We start from the raw sequence: 23,527 nt of genomic DNA, 5'->3' as shown, positions 1-23,527 counted from the left end.
CCCTTCCTCCTTCCCTGTCTTCCTTCTTTCCTTCTTTTCTTTTCTACTTCTCCCTCTCTCTTCCAAGTCTCTGGCTCAAATTATCCACAGAATGAATTCTACTGACCATTTTAGGCTCTGTTCTCATTTTCCCAGATATGGAGGTATATTTTTAATCATTCAGAAGTGGTCAGAGGTGAGGCTGCAGAGGCTTTATATTTCTGTCGGCCTTGTTACACCTGACACAGCAAGAGATGGACTGGATAGATGAGATAGAGACTAGGTGAACGGTTCATAGGGAAGGATTTTTGTCCCAGTGTGTGACTCCATCCATATAAAGAGCTCCTACAGGGGAAACTTCTCCATCAATGCATATCAATCAACCAATGAAGAAGCCTTTATTAGGTGCCTATTATGCACCAGGTGCTGTTAAACCCTGTTAATATAAAGCTCTCTGGATATACTCTTGTCCCCAAGGAACTCCTCCTGAGGTCTGTGAGCCTAGATTAGTGATTCTTGTCTTTGTACAAGCACTGTGCCAGATATTACAGATAAAAAGGTAAAAGTAAAATATTGTGCACCCTTCAAGATGCTATAGATCTATGGATATATAAAGTATAGATCGTATAGTCTATTCGACTATAAATAGACATGTGCAAAATAAATGCTAGGTGGTTTGGGGGATTGGTGGTTAGGAGTACAAGTAAAGGCTTTATGTTGAGCTGAGTCTTGAAGGAAACTGGAAAGTCTAGAAAAGAATCTTCCCTGAAACTGAGAGTCTTTAAGATTTCCTGAGACACTAAAAAGGAACATAGCTTGCTTGGGGTTACAAAGCCATGATGATCATCAGTGAGACTTGAACCAGGACTTCTGGATTCCACATTACAGTGGTTTGCTGCCTCTCAGGGAAAGTTTCAAAATAGGGAAAGAATAAATCTAATAAATTGAGATGACTGCCCCCTCCAAGACAAAAAAAAAAATCCCAAGGAGAGGCAAGTGGAAAAAAGTTCTGGAATTAGATTCACAGCAGCAGTTGCTCTAGAAAGGGCTTCATAGGGCATCTTGTTTAACTGTTATTCTTCACTTGTTTCAGTCACATGTGATTCTTCATGACTCTGAGATTTTCTTGGCAAAGACATTGAAATGGTTTGCTAGTTCTTTCTCCAGCTCATTTTACAAATAAGGAAACTGAGGCAAACATGGTTAAGTGTCTTGGCCAGCGTCTAACAGGTAATGGATATCAGAGACCACATTTGAGCCCAGGGTCTCTGACTCTACTACTCTTGTTTCACTATTCCAAAGCAACACATCTGAGCTTAGAAATTTCCATTTTCCAAGGGTTCTTAACATTGCCCTTTTGGCAATCTGGTAAACTCTGTGGACTCCTTAGAAAAATGCTTTTAAAGATATAAAATTAAAAAAAAAAACACTTAAAATGCATAGAACTACAAATTCTATTAAAATAGTTATCAAAAAAAAAGTTTTTAAACACAGATTTCAGGGGAAGAATCCCCGCCCCATTTCCTCCCTTGAGGAAGGTTGGAAAATTTTCAAATTTCACTAAATTCTTGTTGAACTGAATTGAATTGAGTGAAAGAGATCACCATTAGAGTACAAGCTCCTTGAGGGAAGGGACTGCTGTCATGCTTCCTGGCCTGGCACTTTGGTATGAACAGCCATGGAGTAGGGAGTTAAAGCTGTCTGTTTCCCCTTCCCTCTCCATCTCCACCCCCAGCAGAGCTGCCACATTGGAGGTGCCTGATAAATGTGGATCGAATTGTGTTGTGGCCGAACTTCCCAATAAGTGATGGACACCCTGCTTTCCATGTTGCACCAACCAGGCCCCAGAATGAGCCCCACAGACTTGCGTGGGATCCACTCTCTGCCTGGAAGGCATCCAGAGCAGGCTGGGGGTGTGAATCTTTCTGAAGACAGAGTGGGATTCCAAAGCACAGGATGGAGCTCTGTTATCACCAGCAAAGGGGAAGGGGGAAAAATTAGTGCAGAAGGAGGTTGATGAGAGGGGAAAGATGAGGATGGGGGGGGACAACCCAGGTCTGGGTCAGACGCCAACCAAGCCTGGCGAGGATGGCTTGTGTTCCTCCGCATCTGTACATGTGTCCTCCCCGGGGAATTGTCTGGCTACATGTGTCGTTCCGCGTCTGTCAGCTAAATCTGAGCTCTGAAATATAACCAATGCAAAATGCAACGCTTGGGAACATTATGTGAATCTGTGATTCTCCCCGGAGGCCCCAGTCCATCTCTAGCAATAAATAGATTTCATGCAGAACACAGAGATGTGCTGTAACTACATTACTCTCCTTTGAGACTCGGGTAAACTTACTGCCGCGTTCTCGCCATGGCTTCGTGGCGTTCAGTCTAGTGTGGAAAGCTCTTTGGTGAGCGAGCCAGGGAGTGTTCTGTGAAGGTCGCCTGCTGTTGTGTTTGGGGGAGCATTCATCTTGGAGGTTTCTGTCTCCCCTTCTCCGAGAACTCTGACCCTCGCTTCCCTATCTGCCAAACAGTCATCCGGCTAAATCTTGAAATTATCTTAGAGGCCATTAGTTCATTTTACGGATGAGACTCACCCAGCATCACCAAGGCAGCCCTCATTACAGTATCTGAATTTTATTTGAATTTCATAGCGACTGTCTGAGGCACAGAGCTCACACATTATCTCCTGTGTAGTGTCGAAAATTGAACTATACACTGAGAACCAGCAAAGTCCCGGTTCAGATATTGCCTGTGATACTTACTAGCCACGTTCCTTTGAGGATCTCATTCCTCCTTCTCTGAACCGAACCTGTTTCCTTTTCTTTTAAATGAATGGACTGGACTTTCAAGTCTCATCCCGCTCCAAGTCCGAAGTCTTTTGTCCACATCCTTCCATTACACATCCTGGCTGTGGGAGTGTGGACAATCCCTTAACCTGCCAGCGCCCCCAATTCTAAACTGACCTCGCTACTTCACCAGGAATTCCTTCTATCAAGGAATTGTTCTTATACCTGTTATTTTCAGCCAAGAATATCAGGGAAATCTGCAGTGACCAGTTGTGTGTGTGTGGGTTAAATCATGTGGAACATGTAGCATGGTGGGGATTTGATGTGACATTTCTTCTGATGTGAGCTGCTCCATGCCCTGTTAATATGACATTCTCTATGTGAGTTCCCCGTTGGCGAAAAACGCAGAAGCTTGAACGATACCCTTGACATAATGTTGTGCTATTGCCGGTGTCTAAAACCATTATCAGAAGCACAGTCAGAGCAGAAAGGGGCTTTAGAGATCACCTCATTTAACCCTATTCTGTTTAGTCAAACCCCACAGAAGGGGAGATATTTGTCCAGGCTCACGTGACTAGCACAGGACGTGACTGTCTTTACATCATTATATTATGAATGCCTAAAAACACTCAGTCTGCACGTGTACTGAAATACTGTGGATTAGGAACTATATACACACACACACACACACACACACACACACACACACACACACACACACACACACTTTTTTTATTGCAGAGATCACAATCTGGAAACATAGCATCGTATGGTTAGAAAACGTATTGGTTGGAAACTGTGAATCCCAGCTCTGTCTATGGGTCACCTGTGTGACTTATTTAAGACACCTGGATTTGAATCTTGCCTTAGACATACAATTGTTCAAAATACACACAACTCCATTCAGACTCTCCAAGCCTGTTTTCTCAACTATAAAACGAGTCATATATAGTTTCCTTATAGAATCTTGATAAAACTCTTTCAAAATTCTTTCAGGTCTCAATCTATGATCCTTATCCATTTTAATCTGTTAATTTCAGTATAAAGATGAAAAAGAAGAAAGAAGAGGAGAAATAGTTGACATTTATTTAGTGTTTTAAATTAGTATTCCTAATACTACTAATACTGATAACTGATTGACATAAAGTATTTTCCATATATCATCTCATTTGAACTTCACAATAACTTTGTGTGTTAATTATTCCCCTTTTATAGATGAGAAAACTGAGGCTTAGGGAGACTTTCCCATGATCATATAGAACCTAGCATGTCAAAGGTGAGACTTAAAGTCAGGTGGTCCTAGCAAAATCAAAGCTGCTTTCTCCTCTCTCCCAGGGCTGCCTTTCATCTGCTATCTTTTCTTGTACTCATGTCTTTATTGTCAGCACCTATGCATCTTTCCACCACCCTGCAGGTTTGATTCTTGAGAGACAATAGTATTCTCTGATTCTCAGTTCTGTAGCATCATCAGGAGAATACTAATGTGGAAAGTTGGGTTGCGTTTTTTTTGGGGGGAAGATCCTTAGAATAGCTTGAGATTATTAAAAAAAATAAAATAAAAAAGATGCTTTACAGGTTCCCAAATGTAAAATACAGTTCCCATTCCATTTCCTATTTGATTACAGATCTTATTTCAGATTAGATATAAAAAATAACTAGGGGCAGGTCCTAGCTTGCTGACTGTTTCAGTGATGTGTAACCCTATAAGAAAATGTAGGATTTCAAGAGCATTGTTACCTCAGGCAATCTTGCCTATGAATACCATTTCCTCTATATCCCAGCAGTGAATGATGCTGAAGGGACAGCAGGGTGTGAAAAGAAAGAGTAGAATGGAAAAGAAAGCCATGGGTCTCAATCTTGCTAGGAATGCCTAATGTGTCATAGAATGTAAGGCAGAGAGGACCCTAGAAATGTCTATTCCAAAGCTCTCATTTTATAGAAAAGGGAATTGCAGTCAAAAGAGAGCAATGAAAGGATTTGCCATAGTTCACACAGGTCTGAAACCCAAATAGATCTGAAAACCAAATCTTTGGACTCCAAATTCTGTATTCTTTGCCTATTCTGCCTTGGGAATCTTTTTTCCCTCTCTTTTCTACTTTGTTTTTTTCTGCTTTACTTTATTTTAGTTGAGCTTTATCTCTTCTGGAGACTTGAGAGTTTGAAGGAAGATTTGTGCCTATTCTATAACCACCTCTATAAACTAGGGACTTACTGGAGGCTTCTGATCTTTGGTCTACATTTGGATTTCAGTTGAGCAAGAATTAATTAAACCCTCATTCTGTGTACTGGGTGCTGGAGATGTGAAAACAGAAGTGAAATGGTCTCTGTCCTCCAGGAGCTAAATTTCTACAAGGAAAATAATATGTACACAGATAATTAAATGCAAAACATCTCCAAAGTAAATATAAAGTAATTGGTGTAGGGAGGATCCCTATTACTAATATTAGCAAAGGAAATTAGAGGGTTATTATGGCAAATATAGAAGGTTTGGGGGCATTTTTAAAAACATGGGTGACAATTGAAGGGACCAAGAAAGTTTGTCTCTTGGAGGGGGTAGCAGTTGAATTGATTGGATTTAGAGTTTCTAATAGACAATGAGAAAGGAGAGCATTCCAAATTTGATGGACTGTTGTTCAGTCGTTTTTCAGTTATGTCTAATCTTTGTGAACCCATTTAAGGTTTTCTTGGCAAAGCTACAGGAGTGATTTACCATTTCCTTCTCAATTTGCAAATGAGGAAACTGAGGCAAATGGGGTTAAGTGACTTGCTCAGGGGTTCACACGGTTAGGAACTGTCTGATGTCAGATGCAAACTCAGGTTTTCCTGTCTTCAGGTATGCTGTTCTATCCACTGTGCTACCCAGCTAATAGAAAGCCAATGAAGAAGACATATGGAGACCAGAGAACAATCACCATATACAGAAAATAGTGTTTGTGAATAGATACGCTCAGTGCTTTTAAATTTTGCATAAGTGGCCAATCTGAGAGCACATTGGTCAAGCATCCTACCTCAATGCCATACTAGTTTTGTGAGCCTGAGCAAATCCTCCCCCTTTCAGCACAATTTTTTCTCACAATTTTTGTAAGTAGGAATCATTTAAATCTTTGTTTATAACTTCAGCACCTAGGACAGTGCCTGGAACATGGTAGGTAGATAGGTCCTTAAATACTTTTTGACATACCCACATTTATTGTCTACTTTGTGCAAGGCACTGTAGATTTATTTTTTGGGGGGTGGAAATCTATTATTTCATTGGTGTACTAATCTTCCAGTAGTAATATTTGTTTGTGTATATGTGCACAACAAAATAAATCTATATCAATGCAGATTTTACACCTTTTCTATAGAGAATTAGAGAAATGCTCAAATACTAGGGAGGTTGAATAACTTGCTCATGGTCTTGCAACCAAGAGGCATCAGAAACAGAATATGATCCAAGGTTTCTGACGGTCAAGTCTGCTTTCTTTTCCCTCTTCTTAGCTTCTCTTTGTACTAGACACTGGGAATAAAAATACAAAGAAAGAAAAAGGATCTACCCAAAAAGAGCTTGGTTGAAGAAATAGTACAAGGAAGCTGGAGTGTGTGATAGGATAGGTGCTGGACTTGGTGTCAGGAAAACCTGAATTTGTACCCTACCTCACATATTTAATAGCTGTGTGATCCTGGGCAAGAGATTTAATCTTTTCATGCCCTAGACTACTCTTTAAGATGAGAAGTCATTACATATTTAGTTGATATCATATTGATTACCTTTTTAATGGATGGGGAAGGAGTAGGAGAAAGGGAGGAAATTTAGAACACGAAATTTTTTTAATTAATGAGAAAAATTAAATTTAAAATGTCCAAATAAAATGAGAAGTTAGTCTGCATAAGCAGAGGCAGTCACCACATTAGTAGCATTATTCTTCACATTTCACTTTTAACACTAGCTGTGTGACCATAGCCAAATTTTATAATCTCTCTGAGCCTCAGGCAACTCCTTAAGAGTTTAATTTATAATCTTTAAGATAGTAGGTTGTTTACACACCAACAGAATCATAGAAACTTTATGGATTCTCAAAGATAGCAAATGAAATTTTAAGGGGAGGGAAAGAGAGGGAGATTGTGCTTAAGGAGAACTATCATTATAACCCTCTTTGAGAACAAAGGACAAACAACCTGTGAGTAGGACAAGCTGCCCTCCTGGAGACCGCCACTTGGGCAACACACCTCCTTCTTTATCCTAACCCCTTATCCCTTGCCCTTTTCCCTTTTTTCTCCTTCCCTTTCCTTCCCTTCTACCAGCTGATGCTCTGCCCAAAGGAACATAAATCTTAAGCACTGTGTCTTAAATCCAAATCACTCTGGCTGTCATTGATTGGCCAAAAATATTTCTCAACCCAACCCCATCTGGTCATTGTTTGGACCCTGATGGATCAAAACAACATTAAATAGATAGATAGACAGATAGACAGAAGCTCTCAAGTAATTTTTAAATTATAAATAAACAACAGAATTATTACTGTCTCGAAATAACTGCACCCAGAGAAGGAACACTGGGAAGTGAATGTCAACTGTTAGCACTACTGTCTATCTACCCAGGTTATTTATACCTTCGGAATCCAATACTTAATGTGCAACAAGAAAATGGGATTTACACACATATATTGTATCTAGGTTATATTGTAACACATGTAAAATGTATGGGATTGCCTGTCATCAAGGGGAGGGTGTAGAGGGAGGGAGGGGATAATTTGGAAAAATGAATGCAAGGGATAATGTTATAAAAAAAAATTACTCATGCATATATACTGTCAAAAAAATTATAAATAAAATTTTAAAAAAAGAATTATTACTGTCTCTTTGGGCAAGGTTGTTCATTATGATCTAAATCTATTTGATATATAAATGAATATATATATATTTAGTATACAAATAGCAATTGTTTCCAGTTTTGGCTAGAAACCCAGTAGGTCTTCCCCTCCCAGATTGAATTTTTTAAGAAGAAGAGACCATCCTTTGCCTCATTTTTTACCTAGCCTTTATCACTTAATCACAAATGACATTTCGCTGAACATCTTAAAAATAAAAAAGCAGTTAGATGACCCAGTGGTTAGAGAATATTAGGCCTGGAGTCAGGAAAACTTGAGTTCAAATACAGCCTCAGACCCTAGACTGTTTGCCTTATTTCATCAAAGAAGGAAATGGCAAAACACTCCGGCATCTTTGCCAAGAACATCCCATGGATAGTATTGTCATAGTCTAATCCTCAGGGTCACAAAAACCCTGCTAGAACTGAATGACTGAACAGCAAATTTCCCTGAACAACCTAAGACCAAAAAGAGAGTACAATTGGAAGGTTTTGAGAAGGATCTTGTCCTTTCATGGCATTCTGCTAGCCTCAAGGCACTTTGTTGTTTCTTTTTTGCTGCCTCCAAAGCTGGATGTTTTTAGACCAAGTTCTTTTCATTCTGACAGATTTGCTGGGATTACCCACAGTGCCTTTATCCATAGTTTGGGTCTTAGCTACATGAGTGACAAGTGGGTGAATTCTGGAACTGCAGCAGGATCTTGTGTGAAGTGGGGTTATTTATAGAGAGTAGGGACATTTTATCCAGAGTTACTAACCCATCTTTTTCAGCACTGATTTTAAAATCATGACTACAGAGGTGAACTTTGTCTGCCCATGAGCTTAAGATATGGAAAAGTCTCTCCATGTTCTCTGAGGAGGGTTAGCCCCCTACCACTGGTGGGGGCTCAATGGTGTGAGTTGATGAATAGCCCATAATCCTTTAAATAAATACTAGGATTAAAATAATAAATCTCAGGAGGAAAAGATAGACCTAATTTCTATTATAAAATATCTTCGTTGTTACTTCTAGGACAGAGAAATTTCTCAAGGTTAACCAGATTTGTTTCTTCCAAAGCCTCCCAGTTTGTTGTTTTCATTCTGGTTAAACTAGACATCTTTGGGGAAGTGGGCCAGGTTCCTCGGGCCTTCTGTGTCTCTGATGGCACCTACTTGAGACTAAAAACTAGCTTCCACCTGCTCTTCTTTTCCAAAAATGGATTCACTCGCCAAAACAATTTAATAAAAGTGGATTCCTTCTCTTGTTGTTGTTGTTTTAATAAGCAGGTTTGTTCCGTTTTATATGGCCAGACTCTCCTATCAGCCTGTCTTGAAAGGTTTAGTTTGGGGTGGGGATTGGTACCTCAGGGTGGCCACTTAGTCCGAATGTGTGCCCAAATGGAAATCAGCACATTAACAAACACTTCTTATGTGCATCTATGTGCCAGGTGCTGGGGAGGCCAAATAACACAGTCCTTGCCCTAAAGCAGCTTACATTTGATCTCAAGAGATAACATTAGATGACAGATAGATACATAGATAGATCAAAGCTCTTTGCAAGCTCTAAAGTGATTTTTAAATTATAAATAAACAACAGGATTATTAATGTCTCTTTGGGCAAGGTCGCTCATTATGATGTGAATCTATTTAACTATGTTTTGGTCCAGTCTGTCTCTCCTTCCCACAATAATAATGTGAAAGAGACTTTGTTCTGACCAAATTTAATTAAATTTATTCCTACAGCATTCCCTTGATGGACCCTTGTTGTTAAGTCACTTCAGTCATGTATGACTCTTTGTGACCCCATTTGGGGTTTTCTTGGCAGAGATTCTGGAGTGATTTGTCAGTTCTTTCTCATTTTAAAAATCAGAAAATGAGTTAAACAGAATTAAGTGACAAACCCAGCTACTGTCTGAAGCAGGATTTGAACTCAGGAAGATGAGTCTGTCTTCCAAGCCCAATGCCCTCTCCACTGTACCACCCAGCTGCCCGTTTCCAGTCTAATAACCCTATCTAAAAAGAGAAATTACATTAGTTGGGCTTGGTGAGTTTTTGGTAAAACTGTGCTAGTTGTTTGTGATTACTTATTTCTAAATGTTCACTAACCAACCCTTTAATGTATTTTAGAGTTTTGCTAGAAGTAGGTCAAATTCACTGGCCCATAGTTTGCATTCTCCATTCTCTTCCTTTGAGAACATATTTGCCTTCCTCCAACACCTCTCCCATTCTTCCTAGACCTTTCAAAGATCACTGACGGTGGCTCCTACTATTTGCTAGGTCTACCAATACCTTGAGCATAGTAAAAAAAGGAAAGAGAAGGGAACAAGCATTAATTAGGTGCTTCCTTTGTGCCAGGCACTGTGCTAAGCTATTCACAGTAGGTAGTGTGAACTGATTCCTTTGACCTCACCAAGGGCTTCTGGTTTTTCTATTTTTAGCTATACTTACCTAAGATTTAAGGTCTATATTAGACATTTTTGCTATGTTGCTTTTAGTTAAAAGTCTTATTTTTTGTGAAGATAAACCAGAAAGGGGATGGGTTGGGGAAAGTATATCTCTAAGCTTTAAGGCTGATATAACCCATTCCATAATCCATTCCTTAGTTGTGTTGCCCAAAACAGAACAGAGGGTGGGATGAAAACAGGTCACACCAAGTTGAGTTCATTCTCAAGGTCATTGAACCTGGAGTTAGGAGGGACTTTAGAAAACATCACCTAAGCCCTTCATTTTCCAGAGAGGTAAAGTGAATTGTCACACCTGGATCAGGTGTGACATGCAGGGATGTACTAGTCTGGTACATCAAGGGAACGCTGTAGGAGTAAATTCAATTAGATTTGGTCAGAACAAAGTCTCTTTCACATTATTATCGTGGGAAGAAGAAACAGACTGGACCAAAGTATGATTAAATAGATTCAGAACATGATGAGCGACCTTGCCCAAAAAGACATTAATAATCCTGTTGTTTATATAATTTAAAAATTACTTTAGAGCTTGTAAAGAGCTTTGATCTATTTTATCCAGGCAGAGCCTAGATTCAAATTCAGATTCTAGTTTCCAAGTCTAACATCCTTTCCATTTTAATATGCTGTCCCCCAAGCTTTCGCAACACCCATGTATCTTTTAATTTTTTTTCCTTTATCTTCACGAGTGTCGTCTCTCTCCCTTCTTATTCTTCTCTTATATTTTACCAAATCCACATCTATTCGTTTTTGGTCCTTCTACATTAGCATCTTTTGTTCTAGATCTCTTTCATGCTTTCTGAAACTTTCCTAATCTGGACCCTTTTGGCCAGCTTCACAGTTCACTTTCCACTGTTTTCTCCTTGCCAGATCTTAACCATCGTATTCCTACTCTCCTGTAATTTTATTCTTTTCTCCATCTTCTCCTTTCTCTTCTCTCTCTTCTTTTTATCATTCTCTCTTCTCTCCGCTCTTGTCTTCTATCCTTCCATCCCTTCTTTCCTTTTCTCACCTCTCCTTTTCTCTCAATTTTTATTGGTAATTAGCTGCACATTAATTCTTGGGATCTGTTTTGAGGGAAGGGGAAAAGGGGATTTTCCCTTATACTTTCATTTGCTGTATAAAATCTTTTGACCTAAATATATATTGTTTCAGGTTTTAAAAATCAATTTGATTGGCCACAGAAAACGTATTTTGGCATCCCTGGGAGACAGGCTCCACGAGGATCCTCCACAGAAACCCCCTCGCTCCATCACCCTCAGGGTAAGTGGCCTGAATGTGGCTTTCTTTCTCACAGTTAAGCTTAACAAATATGGGGGCCACCTAATGTCTGAAGCTGCAGGTTAGGAGGCATGGACTATTTCTTAGCCATGTAGCTTACATCCTCTGCATTTCAGGTTGGGGGAAAGGGCAAATCTACTCTATTTATCTTTATAATTTTATGTTGTTATTTTTAATGCATTTGCTGTGGCCAAAGCAGCATATGAATATTTTATGTCCAGATGTGTAATTCAGTGGAATTTGTTCCAACAAACCACTGCTTTTACAGTTCCCTCTGTCACCATCTTTGCCAACGGATGGGAATTCATTTTCTTTTTTTAATCAAAAACCTCTGATCCACAGGAAAAACAAATTATTCGAGGGCCACAGCAAAGTAAAAAGTATCTTATAATAACTTTAGGCCCTTGATTCTTACTTTAAAAAAGAACAACAAACCTTCCACTTGCCTGCTTTTAAAATGAAAAGAAAACAAAAATGACTTTTAAAGGAATGAAAATGATGCTCAGTTTTTCATATTGTAACAGGGAAAGGGAAGAAGGGGAGGGAGAAAAGAGGGAGGGAAGGAGAGAGAAATGGCGAAGGAGAGAGGAGAGGATAAGAAAGGAGAGGGGGAAGGGCAAGGAGGGAGAAGAAAGAGATGAGAGACTAAAAGGGATGATAAAGTACATTAGGAAGTTGGGTAGAAAATATAAGCTACAGAAAGGGAAGAAAATTATGAAGGAGCTAGAGAGAAAATAGACAAAAGTAGAGAGAAAAACCCAAGTCTCCTGCCTGCCCAAATTTTATTTGCTGTAGTTGCCATTCCCTACACCTCTAAGATATCTCAAAAGGCCAACCACCCTTCCACACCACCACCTATGACAAGGTCTCCTCCTTCTAGTAGATTGAGAATCTGGTTTACTGGAGTCCCACCGCAAGCATAGGACCCTTCTAATAATCATCAATTCAGATAACACACCATTCTAACAGCAGAACAATTCATTTTTCCATCTTAAAGTACTGACTTGGAGTGGATTCACCGCTCCAAATTGGTGCTGGACTTTAAATTCTGACTTTTCCACTTGACTAACTATAACACCTTAGACAAGTCATTTCACTGCCTTATTTTCCCCATGTGTAAAAGAAGGAGCCTTTTCAGCTCCCTTCTAGTTCAATATCCTACTCTCACTGAGGTTTGTACAATAGTAACTGGATCATTTCTTAACTGAGATAATAATGACCCAGATACTTCCCTTCATCAATCCAGATTTAAGTTCTCAAAAATTCATCCAAAAACTGGAGATTTAGATGGCAAATTACCTTGGCCCTCTCTCCTCTCCTTCATTCATTACTCAGTTTCCCCTGCACAAATTTGTCTGAATCAGCAGCATCATTAAATGGGAAAAGGCAAAATACATTTTGCAGAATTCTGGACCATCTGCAGGATGAAAATGGTATCATGTCACAAATGAGTTCATGATATGATGTGATTAGCTCAAGGATATTTCATAGAGGAAGTTGGGAATTGAGATCTAGTGGGAGAAGAAAGAGAAGGTGCAGCTAAAGAGAAGGGAGAGGAATTAGACTGTGACAGGTATAAACAGATGAAAGGATGACAGGAAAGGGAACAAGGCTCCTTTGGGAGTGTGGAAAAAGACTTTGGAGATGTTTGGAGTGTGGTAAAAACTTGGAGAACCATTTTCCTCCTTCAAAAGTATCCCCCAAAATAAATCCAGGTAAACTTTGCAGATGGAAAGCTTCCTCCTTTTGTTTTAAGTAAAGGAAAGTATGTGGAGGTGGAAAAAGAAGTTGGCAGCTATAACAGAGAGACCAGGAAGGCAGAATTCATTGAAGTTTAGTAAAAAAAAAAAAAAAGCATTGATTCCTGCTTCTGACACTTCCTGGGTGATTTTGAGCAAGTCACCGAATTTTCTCTACCTCAGTTTCCTTAAATGTAAAATGAGATTCATTTTAGATTAAAATCCTAAAATCCTCTTATGAGGTAGGGTGGTCATTTTGTTCTGCTAACTCCTTTTTCTTCCTTCTCCAGTCTTCCCCTTCCAACTATCTCCCTCCCCTTTCCCCTTCCAAACAATTAATAGAAATAGATTTTTAAAAATAACAATAATTACTAAAATGTGTGCAATGGTTTAACCTCCTCAAAGTCATCTTGGTCCATTTGGGAACATCTGTTGAGAAAAGAAAATGGAGAGGCAAAGGAACAAGGGAAGAGCCCAAGTTTCCTCCTCTCTGTAAATTCTAGACCCCAGTTCTCAGATGTGGGATAGTGGACAAAAGCCAGCCTTTAAGGCTCTCCTCTACCCCACACTCAAGCTGGGTCATCCTAGGTGAATCTCGTTAATACTCAGTGCTTTAGACAATTCTCTAAAGACTCTAAATTGTAGAGAAGGTGCTGACCTGCATTGGTACAGAGAGTTCCCTCAATCAAAGAAATCATGGGTCTAGTCCCTCACCATATCCTTACCTCACTTTGGACCAATTTCCATCAGATTCAAGTTCATTTTCCACTCTGGAAGGGAAAAAAACCTCAAATCCCCCATTTGTCCCTTTGTTCACCGTTTCATGGTTGTTGTAATAATGTTCACACCGTGTGCCGTGCCGTTCCATGTCACTAACCCACTCTCCGAAGGTAGATCGCCATCCATTGTGCTCCACTTGACAGTGTCATCACCCCATATTCACGTGCACCTCCCAGTTTGTGACACATATTCCTCATTTTTCCACCAAAATGATTGACTCAAGGAAATGGTGCTTCGGGGACCTACCCATGGCTGAGCACATGGGTAGTTCCGCTATCACAAACTGGATGCCCAATTTTTTACCCTCAAATAATTTGGTTAAATACTCAGAAGGAAAAAAAGCACTGAATATATCATACCATTCATTAACGGAATGGGAGAAAGCCATCCAACTCCTTGGACCCCCAAGCATCCCTAATGCTTTCTGTGTTGTCAGTCATTCAAAGTTTTGAAACCAACGGATACCCGCTAGAATATGGTATTTATTTCATGATGTATTTCCATTCAGGAACCCAGTGGTAATCACAGCCCTCCTCAGTTGTCTCCATCACTTAGCCAAAGTACTTACACCACTGGGGGCTCCCTAGACGTTCCACACATTATCATGCAGGGTGATGCAAGGAGAAGAAGAAATGAAAACTACTTTGATGATATTCCCCGATCGAAACTGGAGAGACAGATGGCCCAGGTAAGGTGGAAAAAAGCATATCTTTTAGCTTTTGTACCTATCATCAGAATCAACTAATGCCTTCACTGTATCTCATGCCTTTGGGGGTCTTCCCTTGGGCCCTCCTTATTCACTACATGCCCCATTTCCAGCCTCCTCCATCCAGAATAGAATCCAGCTGCTGGAACTCTCCTTATCAAATATGTATCTTTGCTCTCTCTTCTTACCGAAGAAACTAAATTTAAAATTCAACAAATATTTTCCTACCAAAAGAAGTAATTTGCTGAATAAACCAAAGGGTAATGAATGTAGATGATTAAAACTAGGATTGGATGGTGTAAAGTGGTTCAAGGACTAAAATTTAAAGGCCTAGAATAAAAGAGGGGATTGGGTCTCAAGGGGAATGGTGCTGATTCCCATCCAAGCGTATGTAATTTTCTAGACTTAGTATATAGCAGAAAACAATATTATTGTTTAATTTTATGACAGTGTATTTAATTATGCCACAGGATATATAATGATAACTAGATTAGGTGGAAAGAGGCAAGACATAATAGAAGAGAGGTGACTTCAGGAGGGTTTAACATGAAGCTTCTGTTGCATACTGCCATACAAACTGTCTTTCAGTGATTTGAGAAAACTCTCCAAACCTATGTGTTGCACAGCAACCAGTGCTGATCCATTTTAATAGAAGGGATTTCCTTCCCGGGAGTTCTCTATATGGCTCAGCCCCTACCTCCTCAAAAGAAAAAAAGTTACATGTTTGTGTGTGTGTGTATATATATATATATATATATATATATATATATATATATATATATATATATATATATATATATATACACATATGTACACACATATCTATATATCTAGATATAGATATAGATAGGGAAAGATACTTGATGAGGGGACAGGGTAGGATAGGCAGTTCCTCCGTGCAATGTTCTCCCCATCATAAAGGTCTCAGGAAGAAAACAATAAACTATTGTATATGGAAAATGTCTGGCAAAATCTTAATTCAAAATATATTAAAGCTTAAAACTATACCCAAATATTTGGGACACCTTGTATGATTGATACCACATTGTATTTAATATCTTATGGTACATAATTTTCACAATGTATGTAATTATATAATTATACTACAGCATATATAATATTTAAATTAAACCTCGTTAATATTTTCTTACTGAAAGAATTGTTGCTGTAAGCAAGTCAATGGGTAATGGATTTGAAAAAAATAAGCTATGATTGAATATTATAAATATATTATATAAATATATATTATATATAATATATACATTTACATTATATAAATATAAATATATTATAAAATCATAATTTAGAGGCAGTGTTATATAGTGGACAGAGGACTAGAATTGGGAAAGCCTGGGTTCAAGTTCTGCCTAAGACATAAACTAGCTATGAGACCATGAGCAAGTCTATTAACTTCTCAGTGCCCCCGACCAACTACATAGGAGTATAAGTTAAATCCAATCAAAGAAGCACTTAAATGCCTACTGTGTGTCATCAATGAAGACTTGTTCTTCCCCTTCATTACTCCATTTGGGGTTTTCATGACAAAGATACTGGAGTGGAGAGGAAGAAAGAGGGGAAGAGAGGGAAAGAAAAAAGGAGGGAGAAGGAAAGGAGGTGGGGAAGGAGGGAGAGAAGAGAGAAAGAAAGGAGAAAGGGAGAGAGAGAAATAGGGGAAGAGGGAGAGAGGGAGGAATGGAGGGAGAGAGGGAGAGAAGAGAGAAAGAAAGGAGAAAGGGAGAGAGAGAAATAGAGAGGGGAAGAGGGAGAGAGGGAGAGAAGAGAGAAAGAAAGGAGAAAGGGAGAGAAAGAAATAGAGAGGGGAAGAGGGAGAGAGGGAGGAATGGAGGGAGGGAGGGAATGTGTGTGACTGAGTCACATTTGAAAAGAATAGCACTGCTAGAAATGGTGTCATTGAGTGGCTCATGACAGATCTCTACAATCTCCAGTCCTTTCTGTGTTTCAGGTCTGGTTGGAGATCTTTGCAGATTTGTTGTTCGTAGAGCCTGTTGTCATTATTCAGCATAGCTAGTTAGTTAGTGACAGAGTGATTAGTAATTAAGTGCTCCTAAAGCCGCCAAAGATGGATGATCAGAGAAGCCCTCAGAGACGCGAAGAAAAATGAATTTGTTGCAAGTTTCCCCAGTTGAGAGAGAGACCTTTTTTGTCCTTGTCCTGGGTTCAGATTGATGAACCTAAATAAAGGCTGTCTTTTTCCTGCTAGCCACACCTGAGTTGAGAAAGTTCATGTAGAAATTAAACATAAAGAGATTTTGTTTCAGCCTTTTAAAAAATGAGGGAAAGGGCCTCTTAACTACTTAGGTATTCTCTTTTTTAAAAATCTTCCATCCATATGTCATGTTTTATCTCAAAACTGTAAGGTGGGAAGGTACGGTGCTGGGCACACTGCAGGAAATGGTACAAGAACAATGATTTCTGGACATAAAAACCCTGCAGGGAGAAGGATTGGGTGACCCTGTCTCTATTTAGCTCTTTTCAGCCATGAATTGTTCTGTTCTTTACCAGGGGCAAGGTCAAATATTGCCTTGTTGTCTTCCTTGCTTTTGTTTTTAAATGAATGTAGATAGGAGATGAAGTTGAGTTGAAACTTTTTTTTCCTTTTCTTGAATCCTAATTTAATTCATACTGTAATGTAATAACATGGAAATTGCTCAAAGATGTTTTCAGAGCTGGGACTAGGGATAGACAAGGGTGGTAACTGCCTAGGGCGCAATTCAGTTGTATGGGGCAAAACAAAGAATAATTTTAAATATTGTTGTTTTTTTAAGTAGACATATTTTAAGGCCAAAAAAATTCTGATTATCCTTGGATTTGTGATAAAATTTCAGGAGTTAAAACTGAGGCTCAAAGCCTTCTGGGAGTGACAGCGAAAAAGGGGTGGCAGGAAGGGTACCTAATTTTCAAACCTTGCCTAGGGCACTGAAAGGCTGTGTCCCAGATCTGAGTGCACTGACTTGTACTTTATTCAGGCAGGCATTTATCATATGTTTTCCTCCTTTAGCATTTGTGGGTGACATCTCTGTTTGAATTTCTCTAATAAGAGCATTTTTCCTCCTAGAATTGATTCTAGTATAAAAATTTCCCACAAGAATAGGATCCATAGAAATAAATTCAAACTGGGTCTTCTAGGACCTCTTCCTCTTCATGTGTGTTTATCTGGTTAGGGGTCAGCATCCAAAATTGTCATATATGGCTACTTCATTTTTAGAATGTAATTATGTCTTCCAGACAATGCAGTTCATATAGGAAAAAAACACTATATATCTCTCTGTCCAAATGTTTGTTTGACATAATTTAACATTGCTTAAAATCTCACAGATGACCAAGGTAGAAAGGCTTCTGGCTATTCTCCTTTACAACATAGCTAAATTTCTAGTCTCCAGTGCTACTTTTAAAAAAAATCTTGTTGGGTTAAGTTTAGAGTCAGAAGTTCATTCTATATTTTTCCCAATTTCTTTGATATTTATTGAATGCCTATTTTTTAGTCACCACCATCAAATACAGAATACTGCTCACTAATAGAAAGGTGAGGCAGTTGGAGGTATGATAAGAGAAGTAGATTGGGAGACGAGAGGATCTTTATTTAAATCTCAGTTCTGCTACTCATCCCCTATGTGCCTGCTGCCTGTCACTTACTCTCTCTTAACCTCAACTTTCTCATCTGTAAAACGGGTATAATTAGCATCCACTTCACAGGGATGTTCCGAGGATCAAATGAGTAACGTGCTTTGCAAATTGTAAAGCTTTATATAAATACTGGTTGTTATTTGTTGGGGAAGGGGAAGGGAATAAACAACTGTTAGATGTTTAGCACTTCTGCTTTATAAGTATTATTTTATTTGCTCTTTATTAGTCAATCAACAAACACCTAGGTGCTAGACACTGGATTATAAATACAATAAATGGAACAGCAGCTAATTGAAAGGAGCTTATGCTCCCTCAGCCTCAGTTTACATATCAGAAAAAAATGAGAGTGGAATTAGATAATCTCCAGTTCTTATAGAATATTCTGAGCCTCAGTAGCTCTGTCTAGAGTAAAGTGAAGGGACCGATGACATGATTTCTAAGGACTCTTTTCACACTAAATCTATAATCACCAGGAATAAAGGAATTAGAAGACAGACACCTTTCTTTGTTTTAGAAAGAGATTTCATTGTTCTTTTTGACTTTTAAAGAAATGAACACCTCCCTTTCCCCTTCCCCCATAAAGCCCTGTCCAAAGCCTATTATCTTTCCTGAACCAAGCATCAATTTGAATGGCTATTTTGTAGCTCAGCAAGCTTGTCTGTCAGAAAATGGAATATTCAATTATTTGCAGCTGCATCATCAGATTTTTGTGTTTAACATTTTGTCACTCGATTCACACCTTTTCCCATTTCTCTGTTTTTTTTTTAGATTCTTAATATAATAATAATTTTAAAAATCCATTTTCTATTTTAACACCCTGTCTTCCCTGGCTCCAGACTGTATTCCTCCCTGGAGATGGGTTTGCTGTGCTCAGCAAAGAGATAGGTCCACACAGTTCTTCATAAAAACCTACATTAGCAATTAAAATTCCTCTAAGTAATGAGTCATGCTGATCCTCCCTACCTCTCCAGAGAAAATTGGAAGCCCACTCACTTTATGCCTAATGGAACTCTTTAAAAAGTCTTCTTGTTTCCCTGAAGGGACTTAGACCTCAATTTTTGTGAGCTTAGCCCCTTCTCGTTCTTATCTTCCAGAAAACTTATCAGTCCACCCTTGGGCTTCTCCTAATCCACAAAAAGGAAAAAAAAAAAAATGTAGTCAGGAGAAAGCCATCATTGGGGGATTTGTCCTAAAAGCATCTTGTTTAATTCTTAGTCTTCTCATGAGCCACAGCTGGAGTGGATTTTGAATTCCAGCCATGGACTGGGTCCTTGAGTTCTGAGGGGTAAAGATGCTGCAGTGGAAGCTTTGAAATTCTAGATAAGATCTGAACTCAGGCCTTCTTTATACAAAACCAGTTCTCTTTCAACTGCCCTGTGCTACATCCTGGATAAAAAAAGGAAACGAGAGGCAGCTAGATAGTGCAGTGGATAGAGTGCTGACCCTGAATCAGGGGGGCCTGGGTTCAAATCCAGACTCTGATACTTAATACTTTCTAGCTGTGTGATCCTGGGCAAGTCACTTAACTCCAACTGCCTCAGAGGGAAAAAAAAAAAAAAAAAGGAAACGAGAGGCAGCTAGATAGTGCAGTGGATAGAGTGCTGACCCTGAATCAGGGGGGCCTGGGTTCAAATCCAGACTCTGATACTTAATACTTTCTAGCTGTGTGATCCTGGGCAAGTCACTTAACTCCAACTGCCTCAGAGGGAAAAAAAAAAAAAAAAGGAAACGAGCATTTATTAAGTATCTGTGGATAAAATACTTTATGTGCTAAGCACTTTATAAAAATTGTTTCATCAAATCCTCACAATAGGTGCTATTAGTATTCCCAATTTTGTTGTTCATCTTAATAAGAGGAATAAATGTTCTTTCAAAAATCACTGAATGTGATGTGATATGAAATGTGAAAATATCTTGAGTAAACTCCAATTCCCCAATGAAAACATATCTGACCTATAATTTCAATTTTGATTCATTAGACCTGGTTTGTTTGTTTGTTTTGGGGTTTTTTTAGATTTTTTTTACTTAATAATATTTTATTTTTCCAAATACATGTAAAAATAGTTTTTCAATATTCGTTTTTCTAAGCCTTTGAGTTCCAATTTTTTCTCCCTCCTTCCTTTCTCTTCCTTCTCCCCAAGGCAACAAGCAATCTGTTATAAGTTATACATGTATAATCATTTTAAACATATTTCCATATTAATCATGTTGTGAAAGAAAAAAATAGAACAAAAGGGAAAATCATGAGAAAGAAAAAACAAACAAAAAGGTGAAAATATATGCTTCAATCTGTATTCAGTCTCCATAGTTCTCTCTCTGGAAGCAGATGGTGTTTTCCATCCCAAAGCTATTAGAATTTATACCTGTTTTTTAGAAACTCTCTCTCTAATCCCACTTTTTATTCCAAAAACTGAACATTTTATTCCTACTTAAGACAACATCACGATTGTACTACTGTATTAATATTTACCATTTAAAAAAAAACTTTCATGTCTCTTATCTTAGCCTAAATTGAGACTAATTCCCATAAGTATTGGATCTCCATGGGGCACTTCAAAGCCAGCCATCATCTGTGGAAGTTAATATTCTTTGTGGTTGAATTGGTGACATGGACCACCAGTAACTTTTCTAGGCGTGTGTCATTTTAGCACCAAGCAAGATAGTTTTTAAATCACATTAAATTGTAGACACTGTTCTCCCAAAATGAATTATAAAATAATAATATTGTATAGTTATATATGTACTGTATATACAATTATATATATATATTATATATATAACAATAACAGAATGCTATAAATGTGGAGAAAAAAAGTTAAGGAAGGCTTGGAATCAGGAAGATTTGAACCTCAATCTTGTCCCCAGACATATTTTTGTCTGTGTGACTGTGGGTATAGGTCCCTTTAATCCCCAAGCAATTCTTTAAAATTTCATATTAAAGGCAAGTTGATGATCTATACAATCAAAAGGAATTTTCATGTTGAGAACTCCATACCACCACTGTCACCCCCAGCAACTAGATCCTTGCTATTCCTTATATAAATCAGCATTGAGATCCTCTTGCTTGGACTCAGGAAAGGACAATTAAATAGACAACTTTTTCTTGTCAGGGCCCTTTGCCATATAGGAACTCTTTTTCAGAATCATGTTTTTAAATAATTGAAAAAAATGATAAATAGAGATTAAAAAAAAGAAATATTTCATATTTTCCTATTTGACTTCATAGATTCCCTGTGATCCTATGATTAAGAACATCTGATCTGGCTAGTGTTTTCACAAAGTCAATGTAGTCTCCTTAAACTTAAGGAGAAATAATAATTGTAATGTTTGTGCCTCTGGTTCAAGAAAAAGAGTGATCTACTGTATTGTTTATGATTATGATTGTATTTGATAAAATTAAAGGAGCACAGATACTGGAGGGAGTCTTGAAGATCATTTTTTTCTAGCCCACTTTTTTTCAGAAGGGAAAACTGAGGCCTAGAGATGGGCAGTGTCTTGTCCAAGGTCCTAAAAGTGACAAGGATTCAAACCCAGGCTGAATGGTTTTGGCTGAAAATAAGAATTCATAGGATCAGTTGCCTGAATGATGTCTCAGTTTAGATAAGATTTTAAAATGGTGGAGTGACAAATGACATTTGTTAAAATTTGTAAAGCTTCTCATATGCATCATCTCTTTAGAACCATTGAGGTAGACACTACAAACAAGTATTATATGTTCTCACTTTGCAAAAAAAGGAAACTGAGTCTCAAAGATCTTTGGAGATTTGTCAATAACTATACAATTATTAAGTCTCAGAGATGGGATTTAGAATCTACCATAATGAATAGAGTGCCAGGTCTGGAGTCAGGAATATTCATCTTCCTGGGTTCAAATCTTGCCTGACATAATCTGACAAATCACTTAATCCTGTTTGCCTCAGTTTCCTTATCTGTAAAGAGAGCTCAAGAAGTAAATGGCAAATAGCTCCAGGATCTTTGCCAAGAAAACCCCAGAAGAGGTCACAAAGAATCAAACACAACTGACATAATTCAGCAACAAATCTTCTATCTCCAAGCCTAGTAATCTATCCGCAGGTTCCTTGATAGTAGGCTTATTACATTCATTGTATTTATAAACCCAGTTCCTGGCTCACAGTCAGTGCTTAATAAATGCTTATTAGTGGATTGACTGATGACTGGATGCTTTGCTGTTTTTTACACTATTTGCCAATCTAATTTTTCGATCCCACTGGATGATTTGTTAAAATTCTACTGAGCTTGATAAACATCCCCTTTCATAATTAGTAACTGTTTTTGTACGTTATTTGAAACTAAGGGATATTTATTTTAGTTTCAATTATACAGTAAACGAACTTTCATCTCCTGACAACTAACTAAATTGATTATTAGCTATCACCAAGGCTCTATCATTTACTGTCTATATGGCCTTGAATAAGTCACTTCTCTGAGATTACTTCCTTATTTGTAAAAGCCAAAAATAAGATTAGCTAGTTCTAAGGTTCTCTGATTCTTTGACTATTTCCAGATCAAAAGTAGTTGCTATGGGTGTCATTTAATGGTACCTTTGTGACTTTTATGTATATTCCCATTATCAGAGGATCAGAGATTAAGCCAAATGGGCTTATCCAATCTTTCCTCTGATTCTTGCTTTCCTGTACTGTTTTAAGCTTTATACATGAAAATTATAAACTACTGAAGGTCCCTGCTTTGCCTATGGTGACATCTTTCAAGCAGGGTACAGCTTCCAATTCAAGACTCTTTCTAGAAGGACCATAGGATCCAAGATCTGGGGATGGAGAGAGCATCAAAGGTCATCTAGTCCAGTTCTTTCATTTTATAGAAAGGGAAACTGAGACCAAGGAAAGTGAAGTGATTTCCCAAGATTTGTAAATATCAGACACAGGATTTATAAATATCAGACACGGAATTTATAAATATCAGACATAGGATTTATAAATATCAGACACGGGATTTGTGAATATCAGACACGGGATTTGTGAATATCAGACATGGAATTTTAATGCAGTGCACAGGGCTTGGTATCAGGAAGAATTATCTTCCAAAGTTCAAATCTACCCTCAGATATTTACTAACTAAACACTTAACCCTTTTTCCCCTCAGTTTCCTCATCTGTAAAATGAGCTGGAAAAGAAAATTGCAACTCTAATATATTTACCAAGAAAACCCCAAATGGGGTCACAGAGAATTAGAAATGATTGAAAAAATAACTGAACAACAAAAATTCTAAATCCAAAACCAGTGTTCTTTCCATTGTCCTAAGGGGTTGTGCCTTTTTTCCCCATCATTAATGTCTGGGGGTCAGTAAGAAC

The 23,527-nt window shown here is 38.2% G+C and overlaps 1 protein-coding gene across 19 annotated transcripts in view; it reads left to right on the top strand.

The window, feature by feature from the left end:
* Nucleotides 1–23,527, top strand: part of ANKS1B (ankyrin repeat and sterile alpha motif domain containing 1B) — a 1,348,742-nt gene that overhangs the window by 1,213,449 nt on the left and 111,766 nt on the right. For 17 of the 19 annotated variants that reach the window (XM_074267164.1, XM_074267169.1, XM_074267161.1 and 14 more), the window contains 2 exons: nt 11,202–11,309; nt 14,355–14,534. In XM_074267164.1, coding sequence (XP_074123265.1) covers nt 11,202–11,309; nt 14,355–14,534 — 288 coding nt within the window. The remainder of the gene's footprint in view (nt 1–11,201; nt 11,310–14,354; nt 14,535–23,527) is intronic. The other 2 variants (XM_074267170.1, XM_074267171.1) reach the window with 1 other exon arrangement.

This window comes from Sminthopsis crassicaudata, chromosome 5 (assembly GCF_048593235.1).
Source record: "Sminthopsis crassicaudata isolate SCR6 chromosome 5, ASM4859323v1, whole genome shotgun sequence".
Taxonomy (NCBI): Eukaryota; Metazoa; Chordata; class Mammalia; order Dasyuromorphia; family Dasyuridae; genus Sminthopsis; species Sminthopsis crassicaudata.
This window is presented reverse-complemented; position numbering and strand designations above follow the sequence as displayed.